This window comes from Chelonoidis abingdonii, chromosome 6 (genome assembly GCF_003597395.2).
Source record: "Chelonoidis abingdonii isolate Lonesome George chromosome 6, CheloAbing_2.0, whole genome shotgun sequence".
Classification (NCBI taxonomy): Eukaryota; Metazoa; Chordata; order Testudines; family Testudinidae; genus Chelonoidis; species Chelonoidis abingdonii.
Window position 1 is genome coordinate 10,367,561 of NC_133774.1, and position 14,705 is coordinate 10,382,265.

At 40.3% G+C, this 14,705-nt stretch overlaps 1 protein-coding gene across 2 annotated transcripts in view; it reads left to right on the plus strand.

Moving 5' to 3' along the window:
- Positions 1 to 14,705, plus strand: part of PIK3C3 (phosphatidylinositol 3-kinase catalytic subunit type 3) — a 128,706-nt gene that overhangs the window by 57,199 nt on the left and 56,802 nt on the right. For both annotated transcript variants that reach the window (XM_032771736.2, XM_032771735.2), the window contains 5 exons: positions 609 to 725; positions 3,586 to 3,717; positions 9,711 to 9,839; positions 10,214 to 10,283; positions 14,507 to 14,571. In XM_032771736.2, coding sequence (XP_032627627.1) covers positions 609 to 725; positions 3,586 to 3,717; positions 9,711 to 9,839; positions 10,214 to 10,283; positions 14,507 to 14,571 — 513 coding nt within the window. The remainder of the gene's footprint in view (positions 1 to 608; positions 726 to 3,585; positions 3,718 to 9,710; positions 9,840 to 10,213; positions 10,284 to 14,506; positions 14,572 to 14,705) is intronic.

Below are 14,705 nucleotides of genomic sequence, written 5' to 3' on the forward strand. Positions count from 1 at the left end.
AACATCTGATATTTGGGGGGAATATTTGGTCCTGCTTGACAAACTTAAGGTTGGATCACTAGCCTTTGCTGAATCAAGAAGCAGTGCCAATTTTGTCTGTCAGCAGTAGAGGGTGCTGATGTAGTGAAAAAAGGTCCTTCTCCTGAGCTATAGTTCATAACTTCTGGCATATATGTACAGAGTTAGCTGGCTTAAGTCTAACAGTCAGGTATCTTTCATTGCATTTTACTTCACATCTCATCAATGCTGCTTCAAGGTTTTTATGTGACTCGTAGTACAAAGGCGTATTTCACATGCGAGAATCTTCATGAAACTTACTTTTTTCCCCCCCTGTGAATTAGTTTGTCTTGCATGAATGTTCACCACTCAAATTATTATTGTTGATGTAAATTGAAGTGCACTGAAAGGTCAGATAACTGATTGCCAGCTACAGAAATTTTGATTACATTTTACAAAAAATACTGTGCTTTGAATGAACTCTGAAATGAAAGATAATTGATCTTTTTTATTAACTTGGAAAATCTGACTAGACTAAGAATAAATGTACAAATTTCAGATGCAATTATGGAACAAAGACCTAATTTTCTGTTTCTTTTTCATTCACGTAGGGTGATAAGTCTGTCAGGGTTATGCGTTCTTTGCTGGCAGCGCAGCAGACATTTGTAGATCGACTGGTTCATCTAATGAAGGCAGTGCAGCGTGAAAGTGGGAATCGTAAAAAAAAGGTAAATGCAGGAATAAAAACTTTCTGTGGTTAAAATTTCAGAGTAGGAGTGTTAGTTTTCACTGGAAACTTTTGATGTTAAGTTGTGCAGCAAGCTACGTTGAATTTTTCTAACGTCTTATTTAAGTAAGCATGTATGTTAATATGCGGTGTATGTTTTGTTTAGCGTAAAGTATTTCAGCTCTTCTGGTGTTTTTTGCCCTGAGCTATTCTACTTCTGTTTTGTTTTGGTTTCTTTGGTCACCTTTTTTGGATACACATATGGAAGACTAAAATTTCTGGGAAATCTTTCTCCAAGATGCTTTTTGATCAATTTATTTTTCTTCTTTAATTTGTACCCTCTGGAAGGTATATCCAGAATAGTGCTTTGGCTCTATGGTACATTGATTTAGTTGGGGATTGGTAGATGTACACGCACTAGCTCTGCTTGAACTAGTGCCTAAAACCAGCGAGGTCACAACAGCTGCCCCCATCTCTGGGTATGTACTGATGTAGCTTATGTTCTGAGTTTTTTATACAGGATTTTTTACGCCTTTCTCAGCTATGAATTGTTGTATATTTACTATGTCAGTAGTTTATCTATTTTTCCTCTTTCACCCTTTGGTGAGAGGAGTTAGAAACTGATGATGGTTTTCTGTATTATACGTATGATTCTTGATTTTATTAGTCTTTTTGTTCTTGTGTTTTTGAGATATTTGACTGTATGCCATGTTCATTCTATTCATTTTATCTTTGTTACTGCTTGTGTCCTTCAATCTCATTAATAAGAGTTTGGCCACCACTTCCTTTCTTCCCCACATAATGTTGTGCTGAACATTTCATTTCCTCAGTGTATGACCCATTATCCATAGCATGTACTAAATTACTTTTTAATACTGATGCGTTTCTGAGATTTTTGTATATATTTACATGGAAAAGTATAGCACCAGCAAGACACTGGAAACCACTATAATACTAATATAGATTGAGACATTTAGACTTCCTCATTTGATTTTAGATTTATCGTTAGATCTTGCTATCATCTCCTTTTTAATCCACCTGAGAATCTGGATAAAAAACAGGGTCTTGCTGAGAAAAAAAAACAAACTTTGCATTGTAGCTGAGCTGTCAGAGATTGTGAATACACATTGAAAATGTCTGAACTTTATTACAAATATAAGCTGAAGAGCTTGATACTATATGTTCCAATCTCTGTAGGTTTTTTTTAGGTTCTAAGTATTTATTTATGGTGTGTTAGTTAAAATGACCAAAAACAAAACAAAAACTCCTTTTGAATATGTTCATTGGTTCTTTATATCAATATTCAACAAGGAGCTTTAGTCTTCTGTGAGGTCAATGACTCCTTTCTAGATTCATTAGCTTATCCATTTTCTTTCTATGTCTCTACCTATCTCTCTATCTATCCGCAATGTTTATCCAGAAAATGGAATATATTTAGTTATGCTTTGTGTGATTGTATCTATAATACATGAAGAGGAAAATACATTATGAAAATTGGGTAATATGCATATGTTCTTGAAACTATATCTATTCTGCATTTAAAACAAACAAACAAAAACCTCTGTGCTTCTGGCCCATAATCTATCCTACACATAAACCGGAGAAAAACACTTGTAAGATGCATCGTATGTAGTAATTGACGATATATTTCTGTATAACTCAAACTGGCCTTTGCAAATATGCACAGGGGTGTTTGAGCTAATACAGTGGCCCTAGGCCCCTCTTTGCCTCTGACTGGCATTAAAATCAGTGGAATCTGCTGCATCTGTCTTCACTTCATGTCTATTCTGTGCATGGTTGGCAGGAGGAAATAGGGCAGCTGTTGAGCATTTGGTGCATAAGTTATGTATTATATAGGATATTAGATACACAGTTCTGACTGAATTGCAGTTTTAAAAATGTGTGCGGTATTGACTATTTTAAAATATAGTAGATTCAATAATTTACATGTAGGGCCAGTTCCCACAGTGAGATTGTCACAGGCTGTTATCAGCATGAGTGAACCCATTGAAATCAGCAGGGCTCCATACAGGTGCAGGGCCCCATCTGTATAATTCCAAGTGCAGGATCATATCCGAGAGCAGTGAGACTCAGACTGCGGCTCGCTAATGCGTTTTCTGTGGCTCTTTGAAGCACATGATATAAAACTGTGTGATTTAATTATTAACTAATCTAAGTTATTAATCAGGATGCTTTTATTATGTTAATCAATTAGGTTATCAACTTGCACTAGGCTATTAACTTGTTTGCTGTGAGAATGATATTGATATAAATTAAATTTCCCCTGTCATACAGTTTTAAATATGAATAGTTCTATAGTAACTGAAACAAATTAGTGTGAATTCTATGGCTCTTTTGGGTAATGTTGATCGCTAATTTTCTCTTGAACCACTGAGATTTGAGTATCACTGTCCTAGAGCATGAGCAGACCTTGCAAAGGAGAACTAAAGACCTCCTATTAATGTGGAAAACTAACACCCTTTCCTAGGGGCATGTAGCCAATTTACAAAAATACAGAGAAATTATTAGAAGGTTACTATCATTGACACATCTAAACCTGCATGTATTTATATGACTGGCTTTGAACTGGGTATAGAATATCTGATTACTTCGACTGTTCTGCAATTTCTTTTTAATTTCACATTTGTACTAAAGATAGATGTTACATTGCTTTGAAGGCATAAATTGTTTTATATATGCTATATTATATGGATATACATCTACTTTTTTGTTACTGCACATTTTTATAGCCAACTATATAAATATTTCTGTAAAGGTTGTTCTCATGCTTTTCCATCTGTTTCTTTTAAACTTGATTTACGTTTTCATCTAATTGCACTTTTGGGGTTTTGCTCTTTTAGAATGAGAGGCTACAGGCATTACTTGCAGACAATGAGAAGATGAATTTATCAGATGTGGAACTTATTCCACTTCCTTTAGAGCCTCAGGTGAAAATCAGAGGAATAATCCCAGAGACAGCTACACTGTTTAAGGTAAATGGGAGAGATCTTTCATTGAATAAGTGAGTTATAATAAAACCTTAATTTTTGAAATATTAACAGAAACGTTACCTTGAAAACTACTTGCTGTTAAATTTGTCAAATAAACTTTGTGCTCCTTAAATTGAGAGGCTAATATCACTGAATTTAGTGGGGCAAGTGCATGATCAAAATATTTGTACCCGAGTGCAGCCAATGTTTAAATGGCATTTCAGTCTAAAAGACTGTATCCTCTGCTCTTTCCTTATGAAATGCTAAGTGTGTGCGCATACTAATTGGCTACAATACTGTACGCACTGGAGTTGATATAGAGAGATAGGCTTTACATTTTATTCGGAGCAAGGTGAAATCCATGAACATTTTGATATCCAAACAGGACTTCTCAATCTCAGGGCTAGCTACTAAGAGATCAGACCCAGCACAGCAATAGTCCACCATCCATTCTATTTGATTCATTAAAAATCCATGATCATCAGAGTCAAACCTTGCTGACAGAATGTCTGTCTATTATGAACTGTGTGCATGTGGTAGTAATAGTGGTGATGCACAAATGGGTGTCTAACTTGTATCTGCCAAAATGCCGCCCAAATCACAAAGATATTCATCATTCTACAATCTTCCAGCACCTCACCACCTCTGTCCACGCTGTAGACTTGTTTCTCCATGTGTGTGCGTTCATGCTTCCTTCGAAATAGAGTGTTACTCCACTTTCTTTCTTCCTTCTTCATTGCCTTTGCCTTATCTGTTCATTTGGGCTTGGTGGTTCTTTTTCTTCATTTTCAAGCGTTCTCGTCAAGTGTATCCTCCAAGCTGACAACAGCCTTCTCGGACTATTTGCTTTTGTACTCTGGCCAACATATCCCTGTGACCGCTATTGATATAAACTGGAACCATGTAGAACATGATTTGCAACCAAGGTCCTGTAGTGGCACCAAATCTTATGTAAAGGGGGTCATATAAGGTGTCTAAGACCAGGTTATGGGTTGCTGGTTATGATTATGCTGTCTGTATGTCTGTATCATTTTGTAGTTGAAGTTAAGAGTATTGGCTGTATACTGTCTGTATTTCAAATTTGTGCTGTATTTCTGGGAAACATCTTAGACAAGTGGGTGTTAGCTCTGCCTAGCCTGCTTGATGGCCCATTAAGGACCATCAGCTACACAACTGACCCATTGAGAGGAGGCAGATGCGCCTTGTAACTCAGCAGGGTGTGCAGGAACTTGCCCATGTAACTGCAGACTCCATTTTGCTGTAATTTTCCACAGTAAGAACAAAGAAGTGTTCTTACACCTGGAAGAGCCTATATAAGACTGATGCCTCATCTCCATCTTGTCTTCAATCCTGCTTCTTACCTCTGGAGGGACTTTGCTACAAGCTGAAGCTCTACACAAGGGACTGATAATCCATCCCATCTGGGGTTGGACTCCAGAGACTTGATTTGAACCTGCAGTTTACTCTATCACTGCTGCAAGCCTGAACTAAGAACTATGGCATCACTGTATGTAATTGAGTCCATTTAACCACTTCTAGCTCTCACCTCTACCTTTTTCCCTTTATGAATAAACCTTTAGATTTTAGATTCTAAAGGATTGGCAACAGCGTGATTTGTGAGTAAGATCTTATGTGTATATTGACCTGGATCTGGGGCTTGATTCTTTGGGATCGAGAGAACCTTTTTCTTTTATTGAGGTGTTGGTTTTCATAACCATTCTTCCCCAGGACGGGTGGGACTGGTGGTGATACTGGGAGACTGGAGTGTCTAAGGAAATTGGGTGTGTGACTTGTGGTTAGCCAGTGGGGTGAAACCGAAGTCATTTTTGTCTGGCTGGTTTAGTTTGCCTTAGAGGTGGAAAAACCCCAGCCTTGGGCTGTAACTGCTTTGTTTGAGCTATTGGTCCTGAATTTGCACACTCAGTTGGGTCCGTCCAAAACCACATTGTCACAATCCCACATCACATCATCTCATGTGACTAGCCATCTCAGTTTATGCTCTCTCTGTTTTCCCACAACAGAGCAACCTGCATTGTGGTTTGTACCATTTCGTTGTGTAGCCTATCAGCACTATCGTCCACCTGAGCACACTCGTTTCAGGAGTGTAAAGCAATTATTCTTTCTTCCTCGTTGGCCAGCATTCTGACCTATACATCATGGCTGACCTAATCATGAACTGATATGCTTTGTTCTTTAGTTACTTGGCATATTCTTATTTCAGAGGTTTCCCTTCAACTTTATTTTTCATTTGCAGACCCCTAATCTTTTTTTTTTAATGGAGGTGTGGACCCCTTTGAAAATCTTGGACATAGTCTCTGGACCTCCAGGGGTCCACAGACCACAGGTTGAAAACCACTGGTTTACACCAAGTACTCCTTCATGTGACTCCTAACGTCTGCATTTACATTCCCATCATGCCTCAACACTGGAGCCAAGATATTTAAATTGTCGCACAGACTTTAACTCTACGCCATCTAATTTTACTGGGTTCTCATTATCTCTGAACAAAGCATCGTATGTATTCCAACTTTTGTTGGCTGATTCGTAAGCCATTTTCTTCTAACGCAGCCCTCCATGGTTGTAGCTCCCTTTCCAGTGCATAGTATTTTTTCGGCACAACGTATCATCATTGTCACAAACCATGCTCCAAGGAGCTTTTCTCCTCATGTCCTGTGTCAAGGTGTCCATTACAATCACAAATGTGAATGGACTTAAGGCTGATCCTTGATGCTGATCTACCCTCATGGTGATTGACTCACTGTAGCCTCAGCTGCTTCTCACTAGTATTGTCCTACCCTCAAACATGTCCATGATAGTCTGAATGTATGTCTGTCAGATTGTGCCACAGCAGATGCCATCATAATAATTCTCTAGGAACTTTGTAATAAGACATCTCTTATTCTAAATGCAATTCCTTGTGTTTCTCCCTGTGCTGCTTTTGCAATATTCAGGCTGCAAACACTGCATCCATTCTTGATCTTGCTGGCATATACCTGAATTGGTGGTTGTTTACTTGGTGTTCCAGCTCCTCCCACACTCTTTTTATAATTCTTGGAGACATTTCATTGTGTGAATCATTAACTTGATGGGATGGTAATTACTACATTCTTGCACATCTCCTTTATGCTTAAAAATAGGGACCAATTTGCAATTTTCCCGTATAGTGAATTAAGGTGAAAAGTTTATTATCATAACCATGGTCTGTTGCTTTAAATGCTTCAATTGGTATTCTATTCTGTCCCACTACCTTACCATGTTTCATCATCTTGAGCAGTGTCTGAGTCTCCACCAGGATGATAAGTCTTGTAAGGTTGTTGCTTGTGCATAGTTTCCTCATTGGTTTCTTTACATTCTCCTAACTGAGCAGTTTCTCACAAAACTGCTGCCATCTCCTAATGACTTCATGCTCTTCCACCAGTGCTCTTCTGTTTTCTTCTTTAATCCACTTCACAGTTCCCAAATCCTCTGTGCTGCTTTGCCTAATCTTATCTAATCTGTATCTTCCTTCCTTCCTTCCATAGTAGTAGTTCTGTGTAAAAGGCTTTAAATGACAGATCTTTAGCTTCCATAACTGCTTTTTTTTCTGTTTTCTTTACCAGTTTGTATTCCTCATAATTTTCTGCCATCATTTAAACCTTTCCTCCTCCTTTACAGCTTCTTGCACATTGTTTTGATCATCGCCATGTCCCCTTGCAATGAAATTTCCCTCCTCTTGTTTGACCACATGCAGCTTGTGAACATTCTGAAATATGTTTGGCTATTTTCCCCCATACCACTGTGGTATCATTGTGGTCAGTTTGATTGTTGCCCAAACTCAGTAGAATCTTTGTCCTTGTACCTCAGACTAACTTCCCTTTCCACAAGGCTCCACCTCTGTGTTCCACAACTCATCTTTTGTTCCCTACTAGCCTTTTCACCTAGAAGTCCATTGCACAGCAATATAGATTGCTTATGATTTGTTCTCCTGGCATCAGTTTAGTGTGTCTCACATTTTTAGATTACTTCCTTACAAGAGGAGGAGATCTAAAAGTGAGAGAGAGACTAAACTGAACCTAGGAGAGCAATTTACAAACAATTGACCTCGGACCTGTTGGCACCACACTTGTGTGCAATTAAGTGCTCTTCCCTCTTTACAAAGTATGTACTGGTAACAATCAGGCCATGGGCTCTGGCTAACTCTAAGATAGCCCCACCATTTTCATTTCTGGTTCCGAAGTCTCATTCTCCATGAATGTCACTGTAGCCCTCACTGTGTTCTTCTACATGTCAGGGATCTGTCCTCTATGGTTCACACTACCTCTGTAGTTGTTAGTTGGTCCGTAGGGCAGTCACCTTCCTCTCTGAGACAGCTCCAAAGCACTGCAGGACCCTTAGTTGATCCTGGCAAACTAACCACTTATTGTTTAGAGAGCAATTTGTCTTGCAACAAGAGCTTTGACAGATGGTTGCCGTTCACCCATAGCACGTTGAATCTTTGTGGGAATGTAATGCTTAATTGTCTAGACTGATTCTGGATCACTATTTTGTATGTAGCAGAGCAGCTACTTCAGCAATGTATTAGAAGTCAGCCTTTGACATGAGGTGGTGGTGGGTTGTTGTGTTTTTTTTTTTTCAATTAAAAACAAAACAACAGAATTGGGACGTCCAGCATGGTCCTATTTAAAACAAGCAAGATATAATTCATGATCTGCCCAAAAGACAGCCAGATTTTAGATCCAGTCTTTCAGAAGGTGCCATTGGTGTCCAAGTGCACTTAGAATTGTGTGGCCACCATCTTCTCAATCTCCTCCCCCAAGAAAGAGGTTGGAGACTAGTCAGTAACCAGCAAGCTCTGCAGAACTAGAAAAAATGTCTTGAGGAAGGATGGGGCCTCTGTGCTTTTGAGTCTAAGTAGCATCTTTTGGCCTCAGTCATAGCTTTTTTCTACAACCTCCTTAAGTCCTTGCATAGAAGAATGAGAAACTATATTTTTAAGAGAGAAAGTAAGGTAGCGGTAGATGTGAAAACCACTGCCTCGAAGCACTTACTGCAAACAGCTATAGTGAAATTGATCAATTAAAAATCTCCATTGTATACCTGATTTTTATTTCATTTTTATTTGAGGCGTCACTTGATGAATTACAGTAGATAAATTTATTCATGTAGATAATTGATCTTCAGCTCATTTTATGAGGGGTGAAACTGCAAACAGAATTAAATTAGTTCTTTTAAAAGGCCATTTAAAATTTGTTACTTTTGCTAAATTAATTGAGAAAGCAATTAATTGGTTTGAAAATGTCCTATCCCTACCATTTCTTTTACATTTATAATGTAGTTGAGTCTTCCTGTTCCCCCCCAGCCCCCTTCTGGTCAGTTTAAAATATTTTGCTCCTTTTGTATGGTGCATCGAAGTTTAGATCAGATGTGAACAAACTTAATTTCTGCATTTACCCCGAATTAGAGAATAGAATGATTTAAAAAAAAAATCTACCAAGGTCTGTTCAATTTGTCTTACTACTTCTCTCAGATTTCCCACAGAGTGCTATATCCTCTGTGGATGAATGGAATCTAGAAATTACATTAAAAACTGGAAGTCCTTTGGTGAAACTTCTGGTAAGTAGGGGCAGTACATTCTTGATGCAGAGTCAAAAACTATGGAACATAATATTTGAGTTCCAAATGATCCCTATTGGAGCAGTCTTCAGAGCCTATTGCAAAATCCACCATTTTGCAAATGTCTGCCTACATTCAAACGGGTGAGGAAGTGGCAAGTCCGCTAGAAACTAAACCATAAACTAATAAGATACTCCTATGATTTTTATTGAAAATTTAATTTAATACCTAGATTTAGATACTTGGGGTGTATTAGGCTAGAAGGCAAAAGAGCAAACGAGAGAAACTATTACAAATGAATTTATTCACATGTAGAGATGGATTCCCAATTTAGATTTGTTTCAGCAAAGCTGAGTATTCGATTTGTTCTAGTGTACTGGTTCATGGCAAATTTCCTTTTCCAGAGTGCCCTAATGCCTGCCCAGTTATTCTTCAAGACAGAAGATGGAGGCAAATATCCTGTAATATTTAAACATGGTGATGATTTACGTCAAGATCAACTTATTCTTCAAATTATTTCACTCATGGACAAGGTGATGAGCATTAATCAAGTGTTTCTTAATCTCACTATTAAACATTTTTTTATTGTTTATACAAGCTGAGGAAATCGTTCTTAGTTAAAACCCAGAAAACACAAGATATTAATGCAGCTTAATTCAGTACTCTTTTTTTTTATGTAGCTGTTACATTCCAAATAATTCCCATTCTTACAAATATTGTTTTAATGTTCTCTATGGGCTAAGAAGATATGAGCAAAAAGACTTTTACTTATGCCTTATGACAAGTCTGAACTAAATTTTCCTCAAAAACGAATGTGTATGTATTAAACCACTTCAAAACATAGCCTCTTTCTAAAAATGTTTGATTATTTTTAACTGTTCCACTCATGTTTGTGTTTTCCTTCCAGCTGTTACGTAAGGAGAATCTGGATTTGAAGCTGACACCATATAAGGTGCTAGCTACTAGTACAAAACATGGTAAGGTTATTTCTTTTTTTAAAAAACACTGAAAATCTGGTATTTGTCTTCCTCAGTTTCACTTACCTGGATGCAGATATGATCCAATCCAGGTTTCTTGTTAGTGTCATAGGAGGGTACAGCTGACTTCGGGTTGTAAGCTTTTTTTATCACAAACTTGGGCAACTTGCTTAAAAGTAGATTAGTGTTTATTCTTTACCTTCTATTTCCCTTTTCCAGCTTTATTGTTAAGTGCTTATTTTGCCTCACCTAATGCAATGAAAACCTAGGACAAATTGTGAAATACTGGTTGTGATTGTTTCAGAGCTAGCTGCAGCTCGGTTCCCTCTCTGATCTTTGAGGATTCTACACAGCAATAAAAAAAATATGGTGGCATGGCTGAAGCTGGCCAGATAAGCTCACTCTGACTGCGGGGCTAAAAACTGCAGTGTAGTTATTCAGGCTTGGGCTGGGACCAACAAAAAGTAAAGATGATATATTATGAAATGCACTCCAATAACTTATTTTGACAAGTGTTGAGATTTCGTTGAGTAATAGTAAATGTACTGTGTTATGCTTAGTAGAACTAGTTAAATTTCCATAATAGGAGACCTTACAACTAAATTTAGGATGAAAACTAGTAAGTTCTTCTTTGAATGATGGTCTCTATATGGATTCCAGACATGGGTGTGCGTGCGCACCATGTGCAAAAGCTATAAGTGGATGTCCAGGTCAATGCCTTTCCAATTCCTTCTTACCACCACACGGCCAGAGTCGGAACCCATGTTCCTTGCTGTTCTTAGTTCTGCTAAGAGAACTCTTATCTGTTTATTCTCACCTGTATATAATTGTTAGCATGTTATCATTGCATATAGTAGTTCTTGTACAGTTTTAGTTAGTTAGGCTCCCCTATCGGACGACTTCTCCTGGAGGGGAAACAGTCCCTCCTCTACCCACACCCTTGTTATTATGCCCCGACAAGCCAGCTTGAAGACCCTTGCTTTGTGCCTGCACTCTCCATGGGCATCGAGCACCAGCAGCATCTACTGTCTCGCCGAAGTCCACGACATCATCCGCTGTTCCATCTGCCGCTCATTCCCAGCTCAGACATGGTAGGATAGGGAACTTTGCCTCCTCACGTTTCTCATGGAGGAAGCTATGTGCCCAGTTGTGCAGTTGGATCCGGGACTGATGGATCCACCGGAATGGTACCCAACACTACTGATGAGTGACCCTCAGACTTCCTCCCACGTATTGGAATCCTCAATACTGCTGCATCCGCTGAAGCCCCACTGCAAGCATGAGAAACCCAGACATGGACATAAGGGCACCTCCCCAATGGGGACTGCTTCTAAGCACAGCATTGCCTCCCTGAGCTGTGCCCAGTCAGGTGAGAATTAGCACACCGAGTCGGCTGCTGTGGCTCCCAAGAAGCCCCAGACAGAACATAAAATGAAACACATCTGCAAGCTGTAGGTGCTGCTTCCCATCCTGACTCCCAGTCTGCTGCCATCTTCACCACTGGCACCATCTGTGCCGCTGGACCCTTTCAGACTGGCATGCCTGGCTCCCACACTTCAGGCCTCCTGGAAGTGCTGATACCCACAGCCACATTCATTCTTTCATATGCCAGTTCCTTATCCACAGACACCTCACTGCTAACCTCTCCTTCTGGAGTGGCGTTCCTCTTCCACCTATGCACCAATAGTTCCACCTCTGCCAGATCCGAGTCTGAATGGTTTTTCATGCTGGACCTTTTCTCTCCTGCGTGTTCTCACAGCCCGGATGACAGTCACTACCCACCCTAGCCATATGCCTATGACCCTTGCACTGAACCGTGGTTCCATTGCCCCAGGGCCCGCCGATGCATGACAAACCCTATGCTTGGCCATACTGGTTTTGGTCCGCATCCCGTTCGCCCCTCCTGTTCCCCTCACCACAGATGCCTCCCTCACAGGGTGGAGCACCCATCTGGATAGTCACACTGCCCAGAGAGGTGAGGATGCATATCAACATTTTGGAACTCTGCACTGCCCACCTGGCCTGTCAGGCGTTTCTCCCTCTCATATGGTCCTGGCACCTTCAGCTGCTCTCCGACTACATGATTGCAGTTGTGTATATCCACAAACAAGGCAGTGCCAGGTCACCCTCTCTTTGCAGAACCATCCACCTCTGGAACTGATGCATTAAGCATGGGATCACACTGCACACCATGCATCTTCCTGGAAGACACTTTCAGTAGGTCCTTCTACACGAATCGCAAGTGGGAGATCCATGATCCCATGCTTCACTTCATCCTATGCCAGTGGGGCACCCCACATTGGGACCTCAGAGAACTTTAAATTTCCCCTTTTCTATTCCAGAGGGACCCTTGGAATTGGCTTGTGGGACAACGCCCTCCTCCTGCCTTGGACCTCCGAAGTCCGCACTCATTTCCACCCTTCTCTCTGCTCCCACAAGTCCTGTGCAACGTATGACAGGATCGAACGATGGTCATCCTGATCGCCCCCTTTTGGTCTCACCAATACTGGTTCACCGACCTCCTCCACCTCTCCGCTTGTCCTCTGATCCACCTTTCACCAATCCCCTATGGACTGTTCTTCTGTCTTCATTCACCTGACCATCGTTTACTTCCTTAAAAGCTTGCTCAATGCCTTTCTGCTAGAAACCCCTCTTGGAAAATGTACATCATTGTCTCTGCCCTCACTAAACAGCCCTTTGAGCCCCTCCTGATCTGCTCCCTCTCCATGAAGATGATCATCTTAGTGGCCATCACCTCGATGAGCCACACTAGCACCTTCACCAATTGCTACACCATCGCCTCGGCAGTGGTGATCGATGTGGCTGTCGGCCGAGCCGTCCTCCAGACTGTGAATTCACGCGACTCCACGCACCCACCTTCACACTGAGCACTGCTCGCCACTCTCCCGTGTCTGGAATACATATAGGGATCATCACTTGAAGGAGGAGGAGGTTACTTACTGTAACTGGAGGTTCTTTGAGATTTGTGGTCCCTATATGGATTCCAGTACTGCCATTCTGGTCCTCTTCTGCACACTCCATTGCTTTCAGATAAGAGGAGTACTGAAGCAATGTTGGCTCGCACAGCCTCTTGTAGCAGACATGCAGATGACACAAGTGCAGGTCAGCGAAACTACTGAACAGTTTTGGCTCTGGTGCATGTGCACTCATGTCTGGATTCCAGACAGGCACCACACATCTTGAAGAACCTCCAGTTAAAGTAAGTAATCTCCTCTTTCTCCTCTATTTGTACTTTTTGAAGTCTTTAAAATGTCTCATGATCCAGTTGTATTGAAATCCACTAGAATCTACTTTTTTTCATACAATTTTATTCTATCATGATTCTTAAAACAGATTGAGTAAAGTAAAGATGACTATTTGTACAGTCTTCTATAGTAGGGTCTATTTTTATTCATAACGAGAAGCAAGGTCTGGAAATCAAGAGACTCAAGTTATAGCTCCAACTTTATTGCTTGCTTGCTGCCTAGCCTTGGGCAAGTCATGTAAAATTTCTATATGCTTCTCCATGCATAAAATGGGTATAATGGCTACCTTCTTAACAGGATGTGACAGTTTGCCCCCTTCTGAATGCCACCAGATGTCCTTGGATGCCACTGAGTCAGCCTGTTCTGCCAGCCTGGGTCCCCTTTACCTGATCTTGCTGGGTTAGGCTCACAAGTCTCTCTTCCAGCCAAGCACACAGGCAGGACCACACCCAGCTGCACAGAGAGACAGAGATCAACTCTGGAAAGATTCAGCCTTATGGGCTTGCCCCAGCAATCTGGGTTTGTCCCTCTTAAAGGGAGTGGGCACAATCTCTTGCCCCCCCCATTACAAATTACATAAACTGAATTTTATATTATAAAAAAGAAATGTTTAACTATAAAAGGTGAATTTTAAGTGGTAAAGAGGTAACAAACAGAACAAAGCAGATTCCCAAGCAAATAAAATTGCAAAGAAATTGGTTGCAAATAGTAATTCCTCACCCTAGATATTGTCTTAGGTCGATTCCTTCACAAGCCAGATATCTTTCCAGCCCGGGTCAAGCAGTTGTGTTTCTTGTGACAAGTATATTTAAAATTTACTGCAGGCTATGTTTACTAACAAAACCTTACTTGCTGAGTGCAATGGAGTAAAAGGTGCATAGCTTTATTTCTTTACCAAAGTTGTTCTCTTCTTATTTTATACCTTCAAGTACTGAAGTTACTGCTTTCTTTTCACAGGTTTCATGCAGTTTATTCAGTCAGTCCCTGTTGCTGAAGTTCTTGCTACTGAAGAAAGTATACAGGTATATGATCTGGTGTCTCTTCTTTTTTCATTCATTTGGGAACAGTGTCTTCATATTGCAGATCTTTTGCATGAGTATGCAGCATGGATATTTAATGTGTGTAAAATTAATATTGTTGAAGAATTCAGGGCAAG